The following is a 27,034-nucleotide window of genomic DNA, read 5'->3' as shown; positions in this document are numbered from 1 at the left end:
GAGATAACCCGCAGGTTGCCCAAAACCTACTCGAAATTTGGCTGCGGTTCAATCAGGTTCAGTTTTCCCTTTTTAGGCTTAAAAGTTATCACCAGGAGTCGTTATCCCTGATCCGCTCAGAATTGCCGGGATTAACTACCATAGGAACACCACACACAGCCCAGCCCTCGGTTTTCTACACGTGTTTTTTTCCGGATCTAAACCAGCTGATTACACACCGAGCCAGCACAACCCAACCGCTGGCCACACGCGGTAAGACACGCAGTAACGAGAGACTCTAATCTTTGTAGGAAGAAAACCACGAAGATTAGGCATTCAACGCGCAAAAGCAGAGCGTTTCAAGTCCTTTGTCTACCACCACATGTGTGAAAAATGTTCGTAGCTTACTCCTTTGTGAACCTTTTTCACCAAGGACAACTTCCCAGCGGCGGGGAGCTCTCGCCACTGGCAGCTTACCCTCAACACCCACCGCAGCCAGAACAAGGAGCCAAAGAAAGGGATTTTCTCTCTCCATAAGCAAGTCTCCTCCGAAGAACATCCACTTTAATTCTCTCTCCACACTCCTCCAAGGGCAAGCTGTCCAACAGGCAAACAGCAGCAATTTCTGTATTAAGCATCAGAAATTACTGCAGGACAAGGGCCTTAATTAGTAGGAGGTATCGTGATTTATGGCTGCTGTGCTTCCCACCAGTTTATAACCTAGCAAACACCACCAAACTGAGAAATGCCACCTTATCGCCCACCAAGCACTTGGCTTCATCCTGGTCCCGCTCCCGTTGCTTGAAAAGTCCGTGCGTGGGACTGTGTGTTCGTACCCCACGGCACGCTTCCCAACAGCCCAGCCAGGCTCCTCTCCATCGCTCTACCGGCTTCTCCACCCTTTGCCACTTCTTGAATGTAGGGGCCATGTAGGAAAAGAAACCACACACACACTTTTATTCCACCTCATCTTGCCTGCCGATACCAACTTTTGCATTTCTGGTCTTATCACCAGCAGAAGTTACCTTGGACTGACTAAACCACTGCCTCTTCTCACCTCCCGCCGTCCCACGCGAGATCCCAGCAACGCATCAGATCTCCGTAGCTCCCTCCTAACGAGGAAGCAATTACAGCACCAATTTAAAGCAAACACCAATACTATTGATGTTTTGCTCTATCAACCATACGGCTGTACTCATCTCCAAAGCTGTAGCCATCCACCCACTCCCCCTGACGTTACAACCCCCCCAGCCTACTTCTGCAGCTTCTCCTCTGCGAAGGTGCTTGCTGACTCCCTCCTCTACAAGGCTTCTTTCGCTCTCACGTATGTTCAAGCAAGACTGGGAGAGCGGAAAGAGATGCAGCCTCAGATATTTCTGCTAGAAGTCTATTTATTTAGCTCTGCCATATTCTTCCAACACCACGGATGCTCCAGCCTCCCTTTCTACATGGTTATGCCAACTGACTCTCCTTGCCCTTCACAGTCATCCTGAGAGGCACAACATCATCTCTTTCAGAGAGGGTATTCCCAAGTATCAGCAAACGCTTCCCCCTGCCTGCTTCTTCCCATTCTGAGATCAATAAATGAATTTCTCATTCAAATTTTCTGCATCCTTCTCCTAAGATCTCTCACACTCTGTGAGACTCTTCAGCTAGGACAGAACATGAGGACTCGCTGGGTCCTCCGTAAACCCACATCATTGTGCTGAGATCTTTCCTGACTCTCTCAGCTTTCAAAACTCCTAAGAAAGCTGTGAGAGCATCACTCGAGACCTGCATCTCCCAAAACTACTGTATTCCCATCTCAACCTTCATAAACCCAGGCCAGTTTGGGCCTCCTTACCTTTTCTACTGTTTGATGTTATCACAACCTCGTTCTTTACCCTTTACCCACCTGCAGAGGTTGGTTTGTTTGTTTTGAAGCACTGTCCTCTCAGTAGTCTGGTCAATCGGTCCAGGCTCTTCCAGCATATTTTATATCCCTTTTGAAAGAGCTCATCCGTAAGACCATTTAGCATTTCCGCCCTGTTTCAAGAAAGTCCATTTAATTTATCACCTCTGCTAGGAACCAGCCATCCTGAGAAGTAAGGAAGTGGAATTTATTGTACTAAAATCAACACTGCACAGATACACCTAATATAATCACTCTATTAATTACACTTATATTACACAAACTCTTCCTACCTATTTTCTCCTATCATCTATCAACTCAGGCAGCTTAAACGGTCCAGTCTTGACACAGAGCAGGATCAACTCTTCATCAGCCATAACTGATTGATGCGAGTCCAACCTGTCCTAACCAGCTCCAACAATGAGGATTGACCAGCTTTCCCAGCAAATAATTCAGCACTTTACTGCTCTTACTGTCAGTAAAAAGATTCCCGGTGCCTAACCAAATCCCACTTCTTGAACTGTAAAGCTCATTACTTCTTCTCCTACCCAACACAGATTTTCTGTTTCCTCTTTGCAGCAACCTCCTTTTGATTTTCTCTTTATTACGAAGAGCTCCAGTTCCTATAATTTCTCCTTGGAGATCATTTATTCTAGGATTCGGCAGCTCTCAGGTCTCTACTCTCTCCCACCGGTCCGCATAGTTTCTCGAGTGCAGCGTGATGGAAAATATAACTCATCTTTTCTGTGAGGAGATAAACAGGCATGTTACGGATTCTGTTAAACGGAACGGATAGGATAGTGGGTACCGACCTGCCCTGAGCGAGCTTTCACTCGGCCGCTACGTTCACAGGGACACCTCACCATTCAATGTGGACTGAAACGGCTTGTGTACAACCTCCCTAGAGAAAAGGGGAAAACCCCCAAAACTAATCACTGCAGCACCACGAATGCCCAACAGCCAAGCTGCCAAAAACCCAACAGTATAACCCAGCTGGTACTAAGGCAGAAGAACTTTCTAATCCCATGGGATACGAGCAAAATCCTTTCCCGAGCGCCTGAAGGAGACGGGTTAGACAGTACAATTACTGCTATGCTCAGCCTGGTTAGCCGAATCAAGCGTGAATCTGAGGCTCTGTTAAACCCACCGCAAAGGACAACTTAAATTTTGATAAATAATTTATTCCTTTCTGGGCCAGAGACTGCCAAAAGCGACAACTTAAATGATAACTACAAAAGATGAAAAGGCTCTTCCACACCTGACCAGAATCCAGGCTACCGGTGCCCTCGTTTGCCAGGTTGGCATTTAGAAAGCCTCAAGTCAACGCTGCAGAAGCCACACTTTGCACACGCCAACGACCGCACTGCAAAACATGGGACTGCTGCAACTGAGACACTTGGTACCAACAGAACCTCTGGCATCCCATCGCTGCCAAAACACACCAACACCCTTAGAGAAACCACCAGCACAAACCCTCAGCGGCTCTTTCAGCAGGACTCTGGGGACCCGGCATTGTACCTGCTGTTCCAAAGGAGCTCAGTGCTGCTCCATCACCCAATTAACACCCGATTTCGGGAGTTTCGCAATTAGTCGCTTCAGCAAAACAACAAGTGAGCGACAGGTGCACACCTCCAACGGCACCGGTTTTGCTTTTTGGTGGGTTTTTTTTTTTTTCATAGGCAGCGATAAAACAGATTGTGGCAAAAGCTAGAAGAGTATCCCACGGTTACATGCTGTTCCCTTAGTTTAATACGAAAAAACCTCCCGTATTTTTAGCAAATCTCTCGAGCTCCAAGACACAACCTGCCGCTTTATAGTTGTTCTTTTTTTTTTTTTTTTTCCGCCTTAAGACACGTAGTAAGCAACGCATGTGCTGCCGGTCTTCTCTTTCCTGGCAAAGCCATCGAGCGCGTTGCTTCTGCAGGGGAAGCGAACAAAAACTGCCTTTTTTTTTTCCCAAACCTGTCCTCCCGTCCCCAAGCCGCACCAACCTGGCTAACACCACCTCGAGCGGATTTGGGGAGCCCCCCTAGCCCCGAGTGCCTCTCCCCTGGCTGACCTTGAGGGGGGGTCGACGACAAAAAAAAAAAAAAAAGAGAGAAAAACGATTTAAAACAAAAAGAAAAAGCGAAGATCCGCTGGGCACTTGCGCTCGGCCCTCTCCCGTTCGCGCCCCGGTGCGCCCCCGACACCGAGCCCCGCCGGGGGCCGCCCCCCCCCCCCACCACCACCGAGCCCCGGCTCTCGGCGGCCCCCGCGCGCCACCTGGCGGCCGCGCCCCGCCGCGACTCGACCCCCGCCCCGGGAGCCCGTCCCCGGTTCCGCGGGCAGCGCCGGGGCCGCTCCCGCGCCCTCCGGAAAGAAGCGGGCAGAAAAACCGGCACGGTGCGGGAAGGGGACCGGCTGTTCCCGGGGCAGAGCGGGCCGCGGGAGAGCCGGGGAGCTGCACGCTGCCGGCGCGGGGCCGGGGGGCTCGGCTGCCGCCGCCCGCCCCGCCTCAAGTTTCGCCCCGTGACGGCGCTAAGAAGAACGCGCAGCTGGCGGGGGCCGGGCCGGGGGACACCGCCTCCCGGGGAACGGCGGGGAGCGGGAGCGGGGGCTCCTTCCTTCCCCCCCCCCTCGCGGCTCGCCGGCACCGCGCCCGCCCGCCCCAGCCGGCCGCCGCCTGAAGGGCACGGCTCGCGCCTCACTCACCGTCCGATGTCGCTGCTGCTGCTGCTGCTGTTGGCGGCGCGCCGCCCCAGCGCCGGGAAGCAACCGGCCGCCGTCAAGGCGGCGGGGGCGGCGGCAGAGGAGGAGCGGCAGCGATCTGCCCGCCGGAGCCGCCATCGCGCCGCTGGAGCCGCCTCACGCTGCGGCGGGCGGCGGCGGCGGTGCTGGCGGCTGCTGCTGCCGCCCCGGGCGGGGAGGGGAGGAGGGATGGAGGGAGGGGAGGAGGGAGGGAGAGGGAGCGGCGGGGCGGGGCCGGCGGCGGCGGCGGCCAATCGAAGCGTCGCCTGCGCCGGCCCGGGACGCGTCAAGCCGAGCCGGGGCCGCCAATCGGAACCGCGTGGTCGCCCGCCCGGAGACGCGATTGGCCGCTGCCTTCCCCCCGCTGGGCGGGGCCGCGCTGTGCGGAGGGCAGGGGAACTCCTCAGGCGGGGCGGGGGGGCGGGCTGGGAGGGGCGGGGCCACCGCGGGGGCGGGGCCCGGCCTGGGAGCGCGCGGGGCGGCGAGCGTGGACACGGGTGCGGCGGGGAGATGGGGTGTATGGGGAGGGGGTTGTGGGAGATGGGGAGCAGCGGGGAGAGGGCGAACCAGGGGAAGGGGTGCACCAGGGGAGGTTACACTAGGGTGGAGGGTAATGTGCAGGGAGATGTATGCCAGGGAGAGGGTGCAGGAAGACGGGGTGTACAGGGGGAGGGGGGGCAGGGAGTTGGGGTGTACCAGGGAGAGGATGCAGGGTGACGGGGTGCAGCAACGAAGGCCACAAAGGCACCACCATGGCCCTGAGGATGCACCGTGGGGGAGGCACAGGGATTTGGGGTGCCAGGCCAAACTGGCATCCCACCTCCATGGCAGTTTCAATGAATAGTATAAAAAGTGGGGTGATTTTATATATATGTATATACATATACACACTATATATATGTTACAGAGAGAAAGATGTACACACACGTGGTGGGCCAGGCCAGTGTAGACCTTGCAGCATCGAGGCTAAACAAGCCATATGTGCTCAGCTGTTTCTTTAAAGGCTATTTGCTTGGGTTATTTTTCTTACAAAAGACTTTTCCCTTTGGCCTGGGAGTTGTTACAATACAGCCGGCAGCTCCTTTTTAATTCCTGGGAAGAAAGGAAATGAACCTATCGCTTGTAATACTGGAAGTGGCCCCAGAATTGCTCGTTAGAAAATGGAGCTTTTAAAAAACGTTAATGCACGAGCAGTTCCCGTGTGCAGTGATGCCATCACGGCTGGGACTGAAATGAAATGCCTTGGCTTAAAGGCAGCTGAGATCCTGGATTATTATTATTTTTGAAGTCCAGGAGCCCGGGTCCTCGCTGTGTGGAGCGATCAGGACTTAGCTCCTGGGAGCTAAGGAGGGGGAGGATGCTCGGGGAAAGAAGAGGCACTGGAAATTAATAGGGAGAAAACTATGACGAGGCTGGAGGTTGCTGACATCATCAGGAACATGCGGGCTGAGAGACTCCAGCTATTATTACCGCCCCTGATTCCCACCAAGACCTTCTAAAAATACAGAGGGAAGCACGACCGGATGATGGGGTGTACACAGACTGCTTCAGCTGTCACCCACACCATGGCAACACGCTGGTGCCCTCCTCCTTCCATCCCCACCTCCCTCCAGAGCTGCCTTCCTCAAGTCTTGCCTTCACATCCACGTCAGACACTGGGGGCTTGTTCCCAGCTTTTTCCTCAAGCAACGTCATTTTGGAGCCACACGCTTATCCCTGATCAATCTTCCACCTCAATCCTTGTTTCTGGCTGGGTTTTCCTGCAAGGATGAGTTTCCTTTCTTCTCTTTGTCATTTGGGAAAACGTAATTGAAGCCATCAAGTCCTTGACTATGTCCTGCTGGAAAGATTTATCCGCAGTCTTTCCAGTGTAACGCCTTTAGCACTTCAATAATTATTTGCTTTTTCTTGCAAGATCAGGGATAATTATTGCAGCGGCTGCTCTGAGCTACGCTGCGGGAGGCAAGTAGCAAAACCCATCTCTGAGGGCTTCCCAGGTCAAAAAAAATCAAATGCTGCAGGACAGTGGCTTACTTTCAAGGCACTGATGCTCCCGAGAGGAACGGGACACAGCCTGTCCCGAGGGCAACGCAGTCCAAACATGTGCAAAGACAAACTCAGATCAAACCCTTGATTTGTATTTCTCTCTCCTTTTGCCTTGAAAATTGATGGCAGAAGGAAAAAAACGCTTAAAATAAGGATTTTATTGTGCAGCACGGCTCTCTGCAATGGCACCGGGAGCATCGACACTGGAAGATGCTCCCACGGACGTCTCAGCCGTAGGGCCATTTCGTGGACCGAGCTGGGATGTCCCTCTCTGGGGACACCAGCCTTGCCCTGGTACGGTTTGCAGCATCCCCATGCAATGGGATTAAAAGCCCAAATGGCAAACTGGGGTTAACACAGCCTGGAGGAGCTGGAAAAGGGAGATTAGAAAGGCAGGAAAGGGGCAAGAAGGAGTGCCCAGCATGGGAAGGTCCCAGGGAGGGCAGAGGATGCAGCCAGAGCAGTATTTTGGGGCAGAGCCATCTCTTCGTGCCATAACTTCCCAAGCCAAGGCTTTTTTTTTGGCTGGGTGAGCAGAGGCGTGTTTAGGACGAGCCCATGCTGCCTCCCGTAGGGTTTCCTACGGGGAATCAGCAGCTCCAGGGAAGAGCAGGGACAGGCACATCCAGCAGACCCTGGGTGGCCAGACCTGCCCCAACCACTGTCCCCTGTCCCCTACTTCTCCAGCCGTTCAGATTATACATTTAGATATTTATTTCTATTTAAAGAGGAGCTGGAAGCATTCACCTGAAGTCGTATTTTAGGCAGAATTTAAACATTTCCAGGGAATAATTTGACAGAGTTGGGGGAAGACGGGCTGCGAGCAAAGGCCAAACGCAGCGGAAAGGGCAATAATTCATTAGCAAACCTGTGCTGAGCACGTGGTGCTCATTATGGGTCATAGAAATGGGAATTAAACACGAACCCTGAGATCGATACCCCATGCAGTTAAACGAGCCGGCAGGGAACGGCTTCTCGAGAGTGCAGGGGGCGAAAGGAGGGAGGATATCGGCACCAAAATGAAACCCCGTCTTTTTAGGTCAAATAGCTCTTGGTACCCTGCTAGAAGCAACTTCCCCTCTTGGAAAAGCTAAATAAAATAATGTATTTAACGAGGCTTTCTCCTGATGGTTATCATTACAGCTGGCTGAATATTGGAAAGCTGCTCCTGAGAAGAATTGATGGGGAAAAGCACGGCGGCGTTCACAATTAATATTCTCGCCGTGGGAAAGACTGAAGCGGAAAGGTAAAGCCCCAAACGCCCATCAAACACCCTGACACTGCTGACAGAGGCACAAATGCTGTCCCCCTGCAAATAAATACTCATTTAGGAGAAAGCGAGTGTGTGATGTGTCGGCAAACCCAACGCTTGGGCTCAGACCTGAGCAAGCCCCGAATTAAGCCGGATTAAATAAGCCATCTAGGAAGAAAAAAAAAACCCACAAATGGTCTCTTAGTCCACGGGCTCATCAACTTCCTTTGTGTTATTTAAATTTAGGATTTACCCTATTTTGTTCTATAGGTGTCTGGGGCTGTGATACTTGAAAAATCCTGCGCCCAGAGGTCAACATGTGGATAAACGTGCAGGCGTGTCAGGCGTGGGTGGACGAGGAAATTCGGGAGGATACCGGGTCCAAGTGCATCTTATCTCCTTTTATTTAGAAGCGAGGTTGGTGCTTTCAGACGAACGCAGATAACGCAGGGCAGCCGTGAGATCGGGGGCAGAGTCTACCTGCCGATAAAGGAACGGCACCGGCCGTTTTCCGTAGGCTGAGCTCTGCCACGGCTGCTCGTGGAGCAATAAGGTACGATGGGGAAACACCCCTGGGCTGGGCATGATGGTCCCCGTCCCATCACAGGACCTCGGCCATAAACCCCGAATTGCCCAAACACGCCAGCATTTGCTCGCCATGGCATGTTCTCTTCCCGTCTTCTTTCGGGATCCGGCAGTCTCCCCATGTTCCTGAAGAGCAATCGCCGTCTCTTTATGCCTCTGGAATATAACTTTTTAATGGGGGTTCATTAAAGCCTGAAGAGAGCCAACCTAAGAGGCATCTGGAAGCCACTAAAATTAAAATACCTAAAATTAGCCTCCCCAGCAGCGAATCCTCCCTCTGATCTAGATGCCAAGGCGCACATGACCCAGGCGTGCCTGTCTCATTTTCCCTTCTTGCTGCCATCCCGTTCCCGAGCTGCCGGGCACAGCCCCAGCAGCCGACGCACCCCCCCACTCCCGGAAAAATAACATCCCTCCGCCGGGTTTCCTGGGTGTCTCCCTCAATTCAAAAATCAGCCTCCAAGTTTACGTTTTGGGACTGCCCCATCTGAACAAGGGCTGAAAATATGATGTTCCCCCCATTGCCATGGAACCGTTTGGGATGGGAAATCCTGGCATCGCTGTCCTGGGGAGCAACACTGACTCCCCCAAATCCCAGCCACTGATGACACCCAGCTGCTTTTATTTTTGAGGTGTCTCGTTTCCTTCCCGGCTCCCTTGCCATCCAAAAAAAGTGCGAGGCGCTCAGGCACGCTCTTTCCTGATGTTTAAATCTTATTAGTAGATGAGATTAACTGAAATCACAGCGCTGCTGGGCTGGCACGATGCCCGTGGTGCTGCTTTCCTCTTGGATAAATCCTGCAGAGAAAGGTTTTGCATCTCTGGGCAGCACCCATCGCCGTCGAAAGGCGGGTGCTGTGGGGGATGCACCCCTGATGGACCCCCGTGTTGTCGCAGCGTCTCCCCAAGCCCAGACCAGCCCCGGGGCTTGCGGAGGCTTTTGGTCCCCAGGGAGGTCCATGTCCCATGCATGTGGGGCAAAGCACCTGGAAGGATGAATAAAGCCATGGCTGGCTGCCTGCCTTCCTTCCTTCCCTCCCTCATTCCTTCTTCCTTCCCTCCCTCCTTTCTTCCTTCCCTCCCTCCTTTCTTCCTTCCCCCTCTTCCTCATTCCTCTTCCTTCTTCCCTTCCTTCCCTTCCCTTCCCTTCCCTTCTTCCCTTCCCTTCCTTCCCTTCCCTTCCCTTCCCCTTCCCTTCCCTTCCCTTCCCTTCCCTTCCCTTCCCTTCCCTCCTTCCCTTCCCTTCCCTTCCCTTCCTTCCCTTCCCTTCCCTTCCCTTCCCTTCCCTTCCCTTCCCTTCCTCCCTTCCCTTCCCTTCCCTTCCCTTCCTTCCCTTCCCTTCCTTCCCTTCCCTTCCCTTCCCTTCCCTTCCCTTCCCTTCCCTTCCCTTCCCTTCCCTTCCCTTCCCTTCCCTTCCCTTCCCTTCCCTTCCTCTTCCCTTCCCTTCCCTTCCCTTCCCTTCCCTTCCCTTCCCCTTCCCTTCCCTTCCCTTCCCTTCCCTTCCCTTCCCTTCCTTCCCTTCCCTTCCCTTCCCTTCCCATTCCTCTTCCCTTCCCTTCCCTTTTCTTTTATTTTCTCTTCTTTCCTTTTATCTTTTCCTTCTTTCCCTCTCATTCGGGAAGCAGCGCTGCGGGCAGGATGAAGGATGTGCCGTCACGGCGGCAGCACCGGGGCACAGATACCTCTTCTGTCATGATAAAGGAGGTTTCTTGTGCGTGGGCATCGTCCTGAGCACTTCCCGGCATCCCCAGTACGGGAGAAGTTGTTGCGGTGGAGGTGTTGAGCTGGCAGCTCACTGGAAATATTTCCCCTGGTGTTTTGTCAGTATTACGGTCCTTGGGAAAAATAAACCCTCCCATGAAGATTTGTTTGTAAATTCAATAGCCTGGGGAGGAAACTCAGGCGGGAACAGGATGACATGGTTCATATTGCCCGGCCAGGCCCGCGGGCACAGCTCGGAGCGTGAGGGATTGTTGTAACATGCCATGATTTCTATTTAATGGCTCCTCCAGGCCGTGCCAGCGCGGGCTCTCCTCGCCGTGGGCCTGTAGCCCTGCAGAACGACCCCCCGAGGTATGTTTCTGACAAGACAATCCCGTTGGTTTTTAAGTGAATTATCATCGGAAACACGTGGAAATGCTCATTCAGATATTCCAGGGGAAAAAAAAAACAACAGCAAGAGAAAGCAGCTCAGTTCATACGCTGCTACAGAACTTGCAGTTTAGGCGATCAGCACCCAAAAAATCAAGTTTTCTGCGTTTCTGCAGTGATGGAAGAGCTCTCTTTCTCTTCTCATGCTGGGTTGTAGATCTCTCAGAACATTTGTCAGCGTGGAGGGCACGTCCGTCAGCTGTCTGCTCCAGGCATGGACACAGGCGAGCGGGAAGCCCCTCCAGCATATGGAATGTTTGCCTGAAGGGAGAGAATTACCTATTGCAGAAATAAAACTGGGGAGATTTAATAGGGTATGGCAGAAATGGCCAAGGGCTTGCAACCCCCTCGGACCCTATAGACAGCCTTAGCCCATGGACGTTTTTACGCTGGTGCCTTAAACCTACACATTGGTACCTAAGGTTCTGCATATAGACCCCTCAAAGCCAGTGTATGGATCCTTTCAGGCTCTGTTTTTATAGGCTGCTCAGACCCTCTGTATATACATCCCTGAGAGCTCTTTAGGACCTATATATAGCCCCTAAAGCCCTCTACGTAAGACACTCAGGCCCTTTGGGACCTACAGATATGCTCCTCATACCCTATGCACAAGCCTTATATATGTACATATATGTAGATAAAGATATAAGCCCCTGAGACCCTATGTACAGACCTTTCAGAACTCAGGTATAAGCCCCTGAGATCCCACATATGGGCCTTCAGGCCCTATATACAAGCCCCTCAGACCCTATACGCAGGACCTATAAAATGCTCCTCGTAGGGCATATACGAGCGCTCCAGGACCTGTACGTGCAAGCCGCTGAGACCTGACACACACACACGGCTTTCAGGACCTGTAGATGACCCTGAGACCTTACACACGGGCCTTCCAGGATATCCATAGACTGCTCTGACCCCACACGCCGGCCCAGCCGCCAAAGCCCCGCCCCTCCCGCACAGGCCACGCCCCCTCCCGCTCAGGCCACGCCCCCTCCCGGCGCGCCGCCGCCCGCGGAAGCGCGGCCGTGGTGGGCGGCGCCTGGGTGCGCTCCGGCGGGGCCGAGGTGAGCGCGGGCGGGGCGGCCGGCGCCATCCTGATCCCGTCCGTTCCCCTGCAGCCGCCGGCGGGGCCCGGCACGGTACCTCCGGTCAGCTGGCCCTTTCCCTTCCCTGCGTCCCGGCGGGAGCGGGCGCGGAGGCACGTGCTCACCGGGAAGCGGGCTCGGGGCGGGGGGGGCAGGCCTGAGCGCTGAGCGGAGCCTCCGTTACAGCGTTCAGCTTTTCCTGCCGGGAAGGCCGCAGGAGAAGGAGGGATGCCCCGCGGAGGGGCCTGCGAGGGGCGTTTTGGGGAGCTCCCCCGCGGTGCGGGTCCCCGGTTTCGGTTCGTTGTAGCTGGTGTTTATCTCGCTGAAAAATTCCCGTGCCATTTTTCTTAATAACGGTTTGTTTAAACAGCTTTCACGCCGCCGAACGGCCGGACCGTGTTTGATGGGCACGTTTTGGGGAAAACGTTTCGGGTGAGTTGGGGTTAATAAACTGCCGAGAGTACGGAAAGGCCCGAGCTTTGTCGTGCCGTGGTTTATGTGTGTCTTATTAGCCTTTAGTTTAATTAGCTGCTTGGGAGAGGCGGTAAATCCGAGTCTGTTTGGTGGGTCTGCTCACCGCGGGGTGGGCAGGTCAAACAAAGCAGGGCTTTTTTGCGGGAGCTTTCTCTTCTGCAACTTGAATGCCAGGTCTAACTTGAGTTAAAGTAAAAGTTTGGCTCACTTTTTTTTTTTAATCAGCTGCCTGACCATTTTTTCCCCTCCTGGCTTTATTTGGCGGGCAGTCTGAGCTGCGAGTACCGAGGTTGGTACGTGAGCAAATACGCAGAGCATGACTGCCAGGAGGGAGGCTGTGTGCAGCACGTTGCTGGCAGCAAAGGGTTATCATCTTTATTAAGTTTCTTTCTTGTTTTTAGAACACAGCTCTGCAACTGCTGAGAAGTAATTCCCAACGTTCTTTGTGTGCCTGACCCACAAGCTGGGAGCAAATACGCGTGCGCTACAGGTAAGGATGGTATTGCTGCCTGCTGGAGTGTGCCGTGGCCCTGCTCTCGGGTACTTTTAACTCTGCTGAACTAATTAGCTGGCTGATATTTACCTTTAAGTCAGTCCTATTCGGAATTGTTCTGAAGTCTTCAGCTAGGATTTTTCCTAAACCTGCAGAAAAACAGGTTGCCTTTTTGCGGTGTGAAAAGTTGTGCTGACTTTTCTGTTGGAAGGCTTGAGCAGCACGGTGTGGTTTGGAAGGAGGGGTGAAGCAGGCATGGGAGCGAGCTGTGAAGAAGTCTGCTGCCTGGAGCTGCTTGTCAACCCGATCTCAGTTGTGCTATTTTCATAAAATATGAAAAAACCAAACAACCAAAGCCCAAATGCAACTCACTATTTCTATGCACTCAGTAAAAATGTATTTGAACGTATGGAGGTAACTTAAAACCAAAAAAACCAACCCAAACTAACTAAAGGTGCTTAAACTGTGTGTGCTTGTCCATCTGGAAGAGCAAAGCATTCCTTGGCCAGCCCGAGGGTGGAAGGGGAACGTGTTCTAGCGTCATCACTGCCTGCTGCTCTGGTGGAGGTTGTGGTGGTCACCAGTTTCAGGCAGCAGCTTCTTAAATTTTCTGGTATTCAGTGGTATGTTAGGAAGAGTATAATGTGCGTGTGCAGCAGTGTATCTTAAGCTCATGTAACCCCTGTTTGTTTACTTGTGGAAACAGCTTGTCCTCCAAATGACCCATTTTCTGCAGAAACTTTTGCAACATTTATTATGCTTCCTGAAGTAAAGAAGTTGAAACTTCATGCTCTGGAAGAAAAAGTGTGGTGTGCCTTGCTTACATCATTAATGTCTGCCTACTGGGGGCTCTCTGGAGCTCCCTGTGCCTCATTAGACCTTGTGTAACTTCTCTGTGTAGGTTCCTGTTGTGCCTCTTGGGCTGAGAAGTCAGGTTCCCCGGTAAGCTTGTGGCAGTGTTTTTAGAGGAGAGATTGTGCCATTGTCCTCGGGCAGTTTAACAGGACAAACTGCAAGACTCACCAATCATTTGAAGTCTCAGAAGGCCTTTGAAGCTGTGCTCCGTAAGCCTTAACGTTTTTCAGGTGATGTCTGAGGGAGCCATCAGCTGTGTTTAGATCTAGAATGTGGAAACAACTATTTTTGTGTTTCTTGAGCAAAATAAGTTCTGTAGCAATCACGTTAGATTTATTACGAAAACAAGTTGCTGCGTGCTCTTCCTGCAGTAATGTTCCTTGAAATGCACTGAGCTGGGATATAGGAATACTTGTTTTATTCTTCCAAAACTTCCAGTGGCCTTGCTGGTGCACAGTATTTTAACCCAGTTCAGTGCAGTAGGGCTGAGGATGCTTGTGTACCACGGTAAAAAACTTATTGTTAATTTACCAGATGCTGTGTATTCCTACTGGGAGGTTGCAGGGGTGTTAGTGAAAAAGTGTTGTGGTGTAGGTGTGGCTTTGGGTGGGATGATGCTGTTTGGGATAATTCAGTAGGAAACAGTTACCCAGGGCCTTTGAGAAGAGTATTTTTACTTTTTTTTTTTTTAATCCAGAATGGTTTTAAGAAAGACATGTTGCAGATGGCATGGCTACCTCTTAACGAGAAGGATGGCTATTTTTATCTTTAGGGTGATGTGTTTGACACTTCTAGTAAGAAATACAAGGACTCATAGCAAAATCTGAGTCAAAGTCCACTTTCTCTGCCTAAGCACATACCATCCAAAAGTCTTTGCTAGGCTTGCCTCTTAGTGAAAGATTTAAGATACTATGAAATTTAAAAAAAAAAAGACTGTTCAGATCATTCATTGTTTTACTATGGCTTCTGTAGCATATCTGAAAAATCCTTGGCTAGTAAATTCTGGCTTATCTTTGCTTGCTCCCTTGTCTGTGAGTGCAGTGGCTATTTTTTTTCCCCAAAGAAACCTGCCATGGAGTTTCCTTTTGCGCATTCTGGGTTTATCTCTGTCGAGAGCAGGTTTTAATTGCAGTCCTACCATTGCTTCCAGCTGGCAGTACCACTAAGTGAAGAGATCCGCTTGTCTGGGGTGGCACTACTGTGGATGTGGAGCAGGAGAATAGAGTGGACCAAGGGCACTGATTCTTGTAACTAGGAATTTTGAATAGCCAGGTGTGTGGGATTACACAGCTGAGGGCAGGCCAGCTGCTCCTGCTGTGTAATAGCAGTGAGTGCTTGGCCTTAAATCCTTTGCATAAACAGCCTTTGATTCACTACACAGTTTGCTCTTTGCCCCTGCAGCCTGTGGCAGCTTGTCCCCTTCTTCTACCTGCTGCAAAACGATGCGGTGACTCAAAGTAATGGTTTTCTGGTTGTGTTTTTTAAATAGAAAATACGTTGGCTTCTCTGGTGTTTGTGGTTTTCTGTTAAGTCTCCAGGATCTCTGAATCTCAGATTCTTGAGTTTTTCTGTTAAGAGTTTATAGCTCTTGGAAATGCAACCCAAGATCCTCATGCAGGCAGCAAGAAAGAAGATCATGGTTTGAGGTGAGCAGTGCTGCAGCTGGCGTGTGCTTGAAACAGGAGACCTGTGAATCCACGTAGCTCCAGAGTTTGTAGTGTGTCAGTCTGTGTAGGGTTTGCCTCCCCTCTGTTAATTTTAACCCTAACTGGTGCGCAGAGGTGTTTCTTTACACCTCTTCTTGCAGTCTATAACCATGGGTCACTATTTCCATTAATATAACCACTTTTTTTTTCCTCCTATTGGCTGGAGTTTTAGTGGACTGCAAAGTAACATTCCACCATCCACCGATGGATATTTTGCTTTTTGGTTTTTTGGCTGCAGGGAGGGATGTGGTGGGTGGTAGCGGTCAGGCACCTTGACTCATCTGGTCCTCTGCTTGGAGGGGTGTTTGATCCGGATCAGCACGCGAGCACAGGCGTGCTATCTGCCTGGCCACCTTGGATGGAGCCAAGTGTTTGTTGCCAGCTTGTTCGCGCTGAAAGCGAGCTCCTCGGGTCATGTTCTAAAAACACAAGGTGCTAGCCACGATTATCCGTATTCTTTTTTCTCTCTGAAGTTCAAGCTAATCCAATAATGTGTGCTGGAAAAGCAACTGCAGCGGTTCAGACTTGCTTTTCCTTTCTTGGAGGGAGCCAGCACTCTTCTCTTGAATTCCCAAGAAATTGGCAGCTGGTAGATGAAACACAGATGCTTTAACTTTTTTGTTTATTTCGGTAAGATTTTTATTTAAAATTTCTTTGGATATGTGCCTTCAAAGTGTGGCTCTTTGGGCAGGAGAGGCATTTTCTAAAGAAGCAAGTGGCCGTGGCTGGGTACGTGATGTTTCTGTTGAGAAGACAGAATGAAAAACGGGCAAATTCCTGTACGGTGATATTCAAATTCAAGTTCTCAGTGGGTTCACAGATGTTTTTCTTCCTTGTTGGAGAGGAAAAGTAGTGCAGACTTAACCATGTCACATTCTGAGATGATCCTCTGCCTGTCTACCTCCAAAAATAAATTTTATCTTTTTCTGGAGCTGGATGTCTATCTGCAGATATCTCGAGCCTGTTGAGCTGTCACTTTCACAGCTTAGTGAGGCTTTTGCTTTCTCCTCACACTACTTAGATTTTTCTCTTCCAGCATTATTTTCTTGCGAAACACATGTTTATTCATTAAGAATTAACACCAGTTTTCTTGGAGCCAAGCAAGCCATAAACACCTCTTAAATCTACTTTAACTGCTCCAGGGTTTTTTTTTTTAGTTTGTTATTGTAAGGTACATGCAGGTAGGTGGCCGTGGGCTGGAGAAAGGGCAGAAGCTTCGAGGAGGGTCTTTCCATTCGGTGTGGAAGTTAAGAATTCTCAGGAAAATCACATCCCATCAACAGAGATTGTGCAAGGCAAGTCGAATCGCTCAGGTCATTAAGCAGCCGTATTCCTACAGAATACGTATTTCTACAGAAAAAGGCAGAAGCGTTATGTTTTCTACCCCTCTGCCAACAGTTCTGCGACAAACCTTTGCTCCTCGAATCTGTGTCACTTTATTTCCTCCTGTGAAAATGTAGAGTGCCTGCTCCTGTGGCTGGTGTGCAAAGACAGCCTGATTATTTGGGAATAGTGATTGGAAGACAGAAAATTTCACGATTGGACTGATTGAGGTAGAAGTAGCTCCTGAAACAAGGTCATTATCCTTAATAAGAGGTGAGATAAGTTATTTTTGTGTTGTCTGTTTTTTTTGTTTTTACAGCTCTACTAGTTACCTCTGGCTTCTATGGAGATGCTACTCTAGGGAGTTTTTCAGTGCTGGGAGTTTACTGCAATGTTTTATAGGTAGAAAAGTCCACAGAACAGGCTGCATTTTGGGGAAAAGAGAGGGAAAGGAAAACTTTAACCATGAAAAAGCAGCATTTAGCATTGATTTCTGTGGAGGATTATAGCTGCCCCTTAAAAACCTACTGTGCATTGCTGAAGTGTGTCTGAAGTAGCAGGTGTTTTGTCCTTGCTGAAGGTGCTATTTCCAGTGCCACTGCAACAGATGTTACCAGTATGTTGTGTTTGGGTACACTCGTTTTTCATTTGTTTCTCAAAAGCTGCAGTTGGTGGTGTCTGCATTTGCTCATGAGTCCTCTAGTGACTCAGCTGGCTGGTTAGGTTTGAGGTTTCTGTTGAGCTTGCCAAGAGGTGCTGCTTCTGCCATTTTAGTTGGCACCAAAGTCTTTATCCTAAATACACTTCAAAGGCACGTGGGGAAAGATCTTTCCTCCTGTCTCCCTTACAAAGGGAACATCAAGACCAAGCTGGATAGTGACCTACACCCTTATAGATAATCCAGCTGTGGTTAGTAATAATGCTTTTTTTAAAGCTAAATCAAGAGTCTTGTGTGCATCTTCACAATGCATTGTCTTCTCTACTTAGCATTAAGATCAGTAAAATTATTTTCAGTCTTGTCTGTTGTAACCCAGGCTCTGTGCGGCTGTGTTTGGGGTTCGTGACTCTTCTCTGGCCAGTTTGCTCAAGTCTAAGGCTTTTTCTGTGGAAAAATCTGCATGAGCAGCTTGTACAGCCCAAGGAGAGGTGGTTATTTCGGCCATATAGTACTTGCTGTCTTGGGATCATCTGCAGTTCCTAGCAGACTACTTGTTTTCAAGTGGTGAGAGCCCAGGTGGAGGTATGTGGAGCTTAAAAATGGGGTGGGGAGGAACTAGAGCAACTGATAGTAATGAAACCCCCTAATTTTTCCTTAAATATAGCTAATAGTAGGGATGTATGTATTAAATTGAGGGGAAGGACACCTGTGCATTTAAGTGGTAATGTAAGAAGTTGGATTCCAGCTGGTCATGGTTTTCTGTTTGATTTTTGCTTTTTGTCTTGTGATGCTAAAGGATCAATTTGGGGAAGAAAAAAAAAAAGCAGCTCATGAGATGAGGATGGCATAAATAATGGAACCTTAATGGATATCATCCCAGTAAATCGTTATACTAAATAAGCCACGTTAACGGCGAGGCGATTGCAGACTGCTGAAACATGTTGGTAGTGCAATGTTGGACTGGATTTTTGAACATGTTATGACATGCAATAGCATGGCTTTAATAGGGACTGCATTCCCAGCAGGATGAAGGTTAATACTGAATCCTGACTATTTGAGGGATGGCACTGATCCTCCCCAAAGGGAGGATGAACGATGTTACAGAGGTGCAGAGTTGGGAAGCGTGTGTTTTCAGGGCTGAGGATTTTAGCAAGAGGTGAACCCTCACTGCAGTGGCAGTTAAAAAGAAATTGCCAGGCTGTGGCTTAGCTTTCTGCTAAAGACCTCGCAGTGTGTTGTGGATTGATGCTTTGTAGACTCTCAATCGATTTGAATCGTGCTCCGAAACAAATGTGGTTCCCCTCTCTGGCGAAATTAATGCGATCAAATATTGCCCCAATCTCATACCTGAGAAGAATTACTTTCGCTGCTAGGTTTCATTTTCATTCTCAAAACTGATTTATGTGTCTTAGTAAGCTAATAACTTCAGTAATGTGGGTAATCCTTTATCTGAAAATTGTGCTAGGTAAGGTGAAAATTTGGAGTTATAGGAGAGGGGAAAAAAGCAGGAGCAGTTAGGTCTCTCCTGGGGGTGAGGAAGGAGTGGATCCAGATGCCTCGGTAGCTAGAAGCCACCTCTGGGCACCCTTTGTAAGAATGACCCTTGTATAAATCTCTCTCACTGGTACCAGTTTGTAAATGGGAAGTATGGAGAACTGGAAGGAGAAGTCAAATTAATAACTTAATTTTGCTGGAGGCAAGTTTGATGCTAAGAGGTTTTTTTCCCTGGTTTTCGTATCTCACATTCTTTTAAGTATCTCTATATTAGTGTATGGTGAAACTTCTATCCCAATTGCTTTGCCCTTTCCCTTGTGTCTCAACTCTTCCTTCCCATTGGATTTATTTGTCGTACTTTCTCCCCCCTTGCAATTTTTCCTTCCCCTCTTCCCAATAATCCTCTTGAGAAGACGGAGACAGGAGAGCTGGGAGCTGAGACCTGCGCTGCTCTGCTGCTGGTTTACTGCTTCCAGGCACTCCGCACCTTCTCGAACCGATGTCGCTGGCTTCAGTGAGCAGGAGCGAGGTATAACTGACAGTCAGGGGCTGAGATGGAAATAGGTGAGGAATTTTCCTACAGCTGTGTCGGGATGTCTCGGTGTGCTCTGGCAATGTTCAACGCTGCTTTTTAATAAACATACGGCTCCAGAAAGCTCTTTCAGTTCTTAACGACTCCATTTCAGCCAGTCCCTGCAGAGGTCTTTATGCCTAAGCAATGCCTTGTAAATGCCAATCTTTTTTTTTTTAAGATGTTACTACATAACAATGTTTTTCCTTTAAGTTTACAATTGGCAGTCTGCAGTAATGCGCAAGCTCACCGTGTCCTAGTAAAATTGTTTAAATAAAAAGTGCCTGTGAACCCTTCTCAAATTAAAAATTAAACACCCATCAGGTTATTCAGTTACTGTTCTCCCTCGTGTACTTGTGCCACCGAGACCAGCTTCGGCATCGAAAAGCTGCTTTAAGTGTGTTTCATCTGAAAAACTGGGGCTGCTCCGGATTGCCGAAAAAGAATTGCAGGAAGGTCGGAGCTGGGGGGTACCTGAGTGCGAAGAGATCCCTTTTCCCTGGGCTGGGCTGCTTAGTGCTTTCAGTCTTGAAACCATCAGCTAATTGGGGTGCTGGAAAACCAGGAGCAAGTCTTTTTGTTCTTTTTCTTTCAGTATCTGAAAAAAGATACGAGAAGGATGGCATCTGCCAGTTTTTACGTGCCCTGAAAAATCCAGGGCTGGACTGCTGATGCTCTGGATGTAGCGGGGGAGAAGCAGAGAGCCTGTCTGAATTTCCTTGCAAAAAAGGTTACTAGAAAGAGGATTGTTTTTTGGGAAAAAAAATAGCCACGTCAAGCAAGAATGTGTACAGCTGTTGAAATAGTTTTCCATTTCTTCTTTTAAAGCAGCCTGGATGTTCTCCGTTTGAATGATGCCTGTTGTGTCTCGGATCGGAAGCGGTCCTTGTCTAATGGGTTTGTGGGTTTCCTGAATGTCAAAGATGCTGACACGTTTAGTTTTAAATTACAAACACACGAGGCTTTTGGCTGTTCCATCTTGCTGGCAGCATGTACCTGTAGAGCAGGGCCCTGAGTGCTTACGTGATGGCCATGAGAGCTGCTGCAGCAGCTGGGGCAGAAACACTGATTAAACTGTGGAGCTGGGGCACAAACACCTGGTGCTGATGTGGACAGAGAGAGCCAGGTACCAGGATGGGCTGTCAGATCTCTATTGGCTAAGGCTTGGGGTGAGATGGATTTTTTTGGGTTTTTTTTTGAATGTTTGGGCTCTGAGGAATGGGTTTTGTTGGAGCAGCTTATATGTAATGGCAGAGCAGCCAGTCGACAAAACTTAAAGTTTTCAAGTCTGGTTGTCTCTTCTGCTTAAAAAAAATAATACCCATATCTTGTGGCAGAAATGAAAGCAGGTATGTCATTATTTTCTGAAAAAAAAAAAAAAAATCTTTCATCTGAGGATATTAATTCCACCTCTGAAAGGAACTGTGGAGCTGTTCTGAGCAAGGACTTAAGATAAGACTAGCTTACCTCTTAAAAACAAAAATACAGGCTACAGATTTCTTGTAGCAACATTGCTAGAACATCATAATAACTTTTATGTTTGATCCTTATTTTCAGTATTTTGAGGTTAAGTGTTTTTTTTGTTTTGTTTTTGATTTTATTTTTCCTCTGAGCTGCTTTGTTGTATCTTGGAAAAAAAATCACTCACTGCATTAAATCATGGAAGAATTGAGGTTGTTTCTTATTGTAAGCTATAATCACATCAGTTCTTGGGAGTTTTATTCTTTATCTCAGTTTTATTCCTTATCCTAGTGCAGATCGTGGTGTTAAGCTTTTCATTGCTGCAGTTAGGGCAAGATGCTTATTTTTAATCTTTTTGAAAGTGAGCACCAGCTTTCTTGAGTCATCTTGACTTAAATGCCTGGAGCTTTTAGCAAAGCGTTCCAGATACCATTGTGCTTTTGATTAAAAAAAAAAAAAAATATGAGATTGTAAAACTGCAGATGGAAAGCATGGAAAATTCAGCTTCCAAAGTCCTTTTTTGTTTTCTTTTTCTTTTTTTTTTTTGTGTTCTGAGACAAAGATACTCTTTATTTTAGGGTTATTATGGGAACTACCTGCATTCAGCTCTCTAGGGCAATTGCTACCAAGTGAGCACTGTCTGAGTGAATGTCCTGGCACCATAAAGGATGGGGATTACTTGGACAAAGTGGATAATTTAGTGTTTCTTAGGGCTCAGACAGAGCAAACATTTATGCAATACTAAAGCCAACAATCCAAAATGTTGTAAAAATCTCTTCAAGCTCAAAAGTAAGCACTGTGGGGCTCGATTTTCATTTTGACTGATTGAATGATACTGGCAACACTTCCCTTATCCATTACATTTTATGCTTATAAAGCTGTAATTAGGATGGGGAACCCGAGTAAGGGCAACAATAGCTTCTTGGTGGAAATAACACTTGCAGATTTTTCTCTGCATATGTAACAGAAATTCATCCCTGGAGATGAAATGGGAACATCGGGGTTTGTGTAGGATGGAAGTAATTTAAAATTTGAAATAAGAGCTGTTTTTCATAACAAAATCTTCTATTGTTCAGAGCTGGAGAAGATTGGAGGATAAACGCTGTCGGCTGGCTGTGTTCCATTAAAACTTTAATTTTAAGCCTATTTATTTTTAAAGGAATAAACAAAATGGTAATGCCGACTGCGAACTTTGTTTTTAATGTGCACAAGTGAATATAAAACGGAATGCTTCTCGGATATGCTGGCTGTGAGCAGCAGAGTTTGTGTTATTTGCCCAAAAACCAGGGTGGCGAGGGATAGATGCCCTGTGCCTTTGCACAGAGCAGCGTTGCCACCTCTGTCCAGCCTGCCGTCACCTGCTGGTGCTTCATCCCGTCTCGCTTGCCCTAGGACCATGAAAAAGCCTTAGATCTGACACAGAAAAAAAAATTCAGCTTTAAGGGATGTGCTAATGATTTTTCATTATCTCTGCTTTCCTTTGCCTCGCCACAGAACTTGTTCATTGGGCTGCGAAGTCTTCAGACGCGTCTCCACCACCGCTTGCCTTTAAAGATCTTGAGCTCCGGCACTTGGAAGGATCTGCTGAATATTTTATGTGCATCTTCCCTCCCTCTTCCTCTCTTCCCCTCCCTTCATTCGCATCGCCGGTTCACGTTACGAAATTCTGAGCTGCGCGTTGCTTTAATCGCAGGAACAGGGCAGTAATAATATTTGGCTCTTTATAGCTGAACTGGGATAACACACAGCACACGTAAGATGTGTTTGCGCAAAACGGTCCCAGGATTCTCATTGTTGGAAGTTAATGGTTTAGGAAAATGTCTTGTGTTGCAAAAGCAAATAGAAACTAATAGATGTGACTTCGTTTTGGTATTCTGTGGTTGTTTGCTGGCTGGGAGTGTTTGAGTAGAGCAGCAAGAGTGGGGAGCTAAAGCAAAAATTCAGGCCCCTGCTCGCCCCTTCCAATGTTTTTGCCAGCCTCAGGACTTCTCTCTTTTACCGTTCTGCTTCCAACTTCTTTTTTTTTAAGGCTGACCTTGTGATGGGAAAACTGAATTTTGCATCTGTTAGAAATAAAACCTTTTTTTCACTAAAAGATGCAGCACCATTTCTTTTCAAAGGGGGCATTTACCCTTCGCCTTCAGTCTTGTGAGCTAACAAAAATTACTCTGTTCCCTGTGGCTGGTGTGTGTGACACGAGGTGACTTTTTTGCGGTTCAGATTTCTCTGTTGTAATGATGTTGAGATTGTAGCTGTGGTTTCCCTTTGTCTCTGTACTGTTGTTGTGTACAGCGTAGGGATTGTATTTTATGAGTTTTGACACTTTGAAACTTGCCTTATCCTTAAGGTTGAATATGAATGGGTTTGCTCCAGGCTAGCTAAAAAAGTGATTTAAGAGCAGTGGCACGTTCTTAAGGAAATTTAAGGTGAGTGCGTTGGGGTTTTGTTTGCTTGCTGTTTGGTTTAATTTGCCTTTTAAAATCCAACTGTGTCTTTCCCTCTAGCTAAATGGCTCTTATTTGCTGTAGTGCTCTACTAAGATCTACCTGCATCTTCCATGCCTTGAGCAGGAGTGTGCAAATATTTCCTCTTATGAAGCGTGCTGGGGAAAGGCTGAAGAGGAATTTGAAAAATGATGTGAGAGCAGCTGGGTATGTGGTTGGGACATGTGACGCAAGGTGTGTCAGCCAGGTGTATGCCAACACGCAACACTCGTAATTTGCTATTTATTAGACAGGCTACACACCTGTTTCAGAACAGCTGATAAACATCTGTGACAGTTATTTTCTGTAACTCTTCCTATTTTAGAAAAAAATGCGAGCAAATCTCCGGTTGAGGGTCATCACGGGAGTCCACAACTGGAAACTGTTGTTGCTTTACTAACGTGTTCTTCTTATTCAACAGGATGTTTCGCCTTCGATTTCTTCCCGTTGCAGCAGGGCTGTCTGCTGTTTCACGGCGTTACCATGGGACGGCACATCACCCCAGGACCAGGCGTAGGCTCATGGTGGCAACTTTCATAGGGACAGCTGCAGCAACAGCAAGTGCTAGATTCCTTTGGCAGAGGTAATTTTATTTTTTTTTATTATTTACTTCTTGCCTGAGGCCTCATGCTGCTTTAGTCCTGTGGTAAGTACCTGCAGATGGGTTAAGATCTGTGGGAGGCTTTGTAAAGTGTTATTGCCTGTCCTGCTTCTGCTGCATGGGAGGAATGGCTGTTGGTGACTCCCCATGGAGCTTCTTTGCTGCTCTGAGTACCAGAGAGATGTGAAAAAAGCTCAGGGCTGAAGGTTTTTTCCGCTGTAGCCATGGTCACACAGGCTTGTTTGCCCTTGGCGGAGTTTGCTGCGCGTGGTGCTGCGTGGTCTGTTGTGTTGTGCAAAGAGAAATCGGTTCGAGCTGGGTGAAAACGTTGTGTTTTCAGCATCTGGGAGGGCTGCGAGGGACAGCACGCTGGGCCACAGGATTCTGCTCTGATTTTCTTTGTGTTCTGCTGGCCGCTTCGTATATAAAACATAGCAGAGGAGCAAAGGGGACGGTCCATCTTCGGTGGTAAGGTAGCTGCATGCAGGGACTTAGGTGGCTTTTTTTTAAGGTCCAGAGTCTGAGCACACCTGCTGGTGGGCCGTGGGGCTCAAAGCTTGTTTCCATAATGGAGGAGAGAGGCGATATTGTGCTTGCCTGAGGAGACCTACGCTGAACCCTGGCCCCCATGCCACGTTTGAAATCAATCAAGGACTCCCTTCTCTTCCCTCAAAACGTGGGAGCAGCGTGGCACCAGCAGTGTCACTCAAGCTAGTGGCTGCATGCTTTCAGTTAGACTCTGGAAATAAAGCCTTCCTTGAAAAACCCGTCTTATTTTCATTCCAGTATTTAGGTGGCTTATTGCTGACCGTCTGCTCACTTGTGTTGTGGCTGGAAGGCTCTAGTTTAACGCGACAGGAGGACGATGACGGCAATTGTTCTGGCTGTTCCTGTCAACCTTGATCATCTGCTGAAAGGAGTTGCTCAGGCTGAGGAAGAACACCGTGATCCAGCACGGTGTCGTCTTATGCTGCGTTTTGCTAATAACCTGCACTTAGGTAGTGCCTCTTTGTCCGCAGGACCTGCGCAGCGCCGCAGGGATGGCCGGGATAACACCCTTTCTCGGGCAGGCAGGCGAGCAGGGGCTTTTGCCATTTCCTCGGCGTGATGGTCAGTAGGCAGGACATCATGTCCTGCATAAAGCTGTCCCAAAGACACCAGTTCACCTCTCCCCGCTGCAGCAGATTGACTCCTGCTTTTAAAAGCAGCCAAATTGTCAGTTGTTAGCGTTGCCTGTTATCAGGGGGAAGGTGCTTCCTGCAGCAAAGAGCTGCTAACGGTATGCGGAGTGCTAGGCCAGGGTCATTGCAGGGAGCGAGTTTTGGCTTCTGGAGTACTTGGCTGTTCCTTGGAGACCCCTGAGCACTGTGGCCAGGCTTGACCTTGCTCAGCTGAGGGCGAAGATAGAAGTCAGCTAAAGGAGAGGGCAGCCTCTTTGGAATAGCACGGTCTGTGATCTCCCTAGTCCTCATCAATCTGGAGGGATTGACTTGCTGTGATTATTTTTTCATTTTTTTATTCCTTGCTCTGTCTCCTTTATCTTTATATATTTGTGAGCACTAAATAGAATCGTACGGACTTGGAAGTATTCTTTCCTATACGAGCCATGAAATAAATTCACAATGTTGGTAACTGTAAAATAGAAGTACATCCAGGTTTACAATATTAATTTGATTAATTACTTGGCATAAAGCTATTAAATAAGAGAAGGAACAAAACTGGTATATTTGGTGTAGAAAATACTGCATACTGACACCTGTAGAAGTTTTAAACAGACTTTCAAATAGGCATTTTAACATCTTGTTTAAATAAATGAGGGGCAAGGAACTGCAAATTTCATTTGTCTTTGTCACCCAATATATAAATTGGGTGATTAGTAGCATTTAAGAATAAGTGTAGGCGGATACAAAACGTCTATAATGACATCCTGGGTTCTTCAGGTAGTTACATCCTGGGTTATTACAGTAAGTAGCAGTAAGTATAATGAATTAATTATAAAAGGTGAGTATGTAATACATGTAAGGCATAGGGCTTGAATAAGCCAAGTGTCACTGAAAATGTAATGTAGAGATTACAGACAGATATGTCTGCGTGTGTCTGAGTGTTTACACCTTAGTAGTAAACAATTTGTTGATTTATTAAATGTTGCAGCAGTATTTAAATAGGAAGTAGGTTAGGGAGGTCCTTTGTGCAACCAGTTCTGTTGGTGCAGTTAGTCTGTTGTAGGGATGACTTATGGTGCTTATTTGCCTTCGGTGAGTGAAGCAGCCGTGCTTTTGTTGTGGTGTGAAACTCTCCTGTGCTGCACAGTTAGTCTTTGGGGGAATCCAACAGGTCCTACGGTGACTCTTGCGGCATTCCAAAGATTCATAGATTTCTAGGTTGGAAAAGACCTTAGAGATCATCCAGTCCAACTGTCCCTTTGATGACAGATGACTCTAACGAGGAATATGTGCCTGCTAATATTCTGATTAACCTTGGACGGTCTTTCATGAAGCCAAGATGCTCCATTGCCCTTTGAGTAAGGGACTACAGTAAGGGATGCTCTCCTGCGGGCTGTCAGTGAAGTTTTCTTCTAAGATGAGAATGTCTCCTGCTTTTGTTTTCTTACCTTTTTCTTCACAGTTGAGGCATTAAAGATGTAATAGGCTGAATCAAGAAGTAATTGAAAAATTCTTACGCTTCTTGGGCTAGGTAAGTAAGAGTTGATGCAGTGTTTAGAGAAAGAGCGATAATACAAGGAAAAGAGTACTTGACTTGTATTTCTTTTTGTTATCTGCACAGCAGCCTTGTGTAAATGCCCCAACTCTTCTCAACTGATGTGAGAAGCAGTACTGCATCTCTTACCAGTATTCAAAAAAAACCCCACGCCTTTTTGTTTCAAAACAGATGATGATGATCAACTTGACAAAAAGAGGGTTAATATGATGGTGCCTGTATGTGAATTTAACTTTAGCATGAAGACAGGACTTCTCAGGTGGTTTCTCACTGTCACGTACAGCCTGAAACCAGCATATTTCAGATCGATTCTGTAGGGTGTGCTTGGAGCAGCAACAGAAGCCAGTGCTGGGGTAAGGAAGCCTACACAAAGCCAGAGAAGTCAAGGATTGAAAAGATGCATATAAAAAAACCCCAGGCTTATTTTGTGTCGCCTTAAGACTGGAGGTGGGTTTGATGTCATCTTCGTTTGATCTGC

General features: G+C 48.1%; 2 protein-coding genes across 4 annotated transcripts in view; one reads left to right on the top strand and one right to left on the bottom strand.

Annotated features, from left to right (window-relative positions):
- Positions 1-4,699, bottom strand: part of MCU (mitochondrial calcium uniporter) — a 98,736-nt gene extending 94,037 nt beyond the window's left edge. Inside the window, 3 exon segments of the mRNA XM_086616963.1 lie at positions 4,565-4,600; positions 4,603-4,651; positions 4,653-4,699. Of these exon segments, the coding sequence (XP_086473089.1) occupies positions 4,565-4,600; positions 4,603-4,651; positions 4,653-4,699 (132 nt within the window).
- Positions 4,700-12,594: 7,895 nt separating this feature from the next.
- The window catches only part of MICU1 (mitochondrial calcium uptake 1), a 107,497-nt gene continuing 93,057 nt past the window's right edge, over positions 12,595-27,034 (top strand). For all 3 annotated transcript variants that reach the window (XM_086616502.1, XM_086616500.1, XM_086616501.1), the window contains exons 1-3: positions 12,595-12,683; positions 13,588-13,750; positions 23,659-23,820. In XM_086616502.1, the coding sequence (XP_086472628.1) occupies positions 23,660-23,820 (161 nt within the window). In that variant the 5' untranslated portion in view covers positions 12,595-12,683; positions 13,588-13,750; position 23,659. The remainder of the gene's footprint in view (positions 12,684-13,587; positions 13,751-23,658; positions 23,821-27,034) is intronic.

Source organism: Tauraco erythrolophus, chromosome 9, assembly GCF_009769465.1.
Source record: "Tauraco erythrolophus isolate bTauEry1 chromosome 9, bTauEry1.pri, whole genome shotgun sequence".
NCBI classification, from domain to species: Eukaryota; Metazoa; Chordata; class Aves; order Musophagiformes; family Musophagidae; genus Tauraco; species Tauraco erythrolophus.
This window is presented reverse-complemented; position numbering and strand designations above follow the sequence as displayed.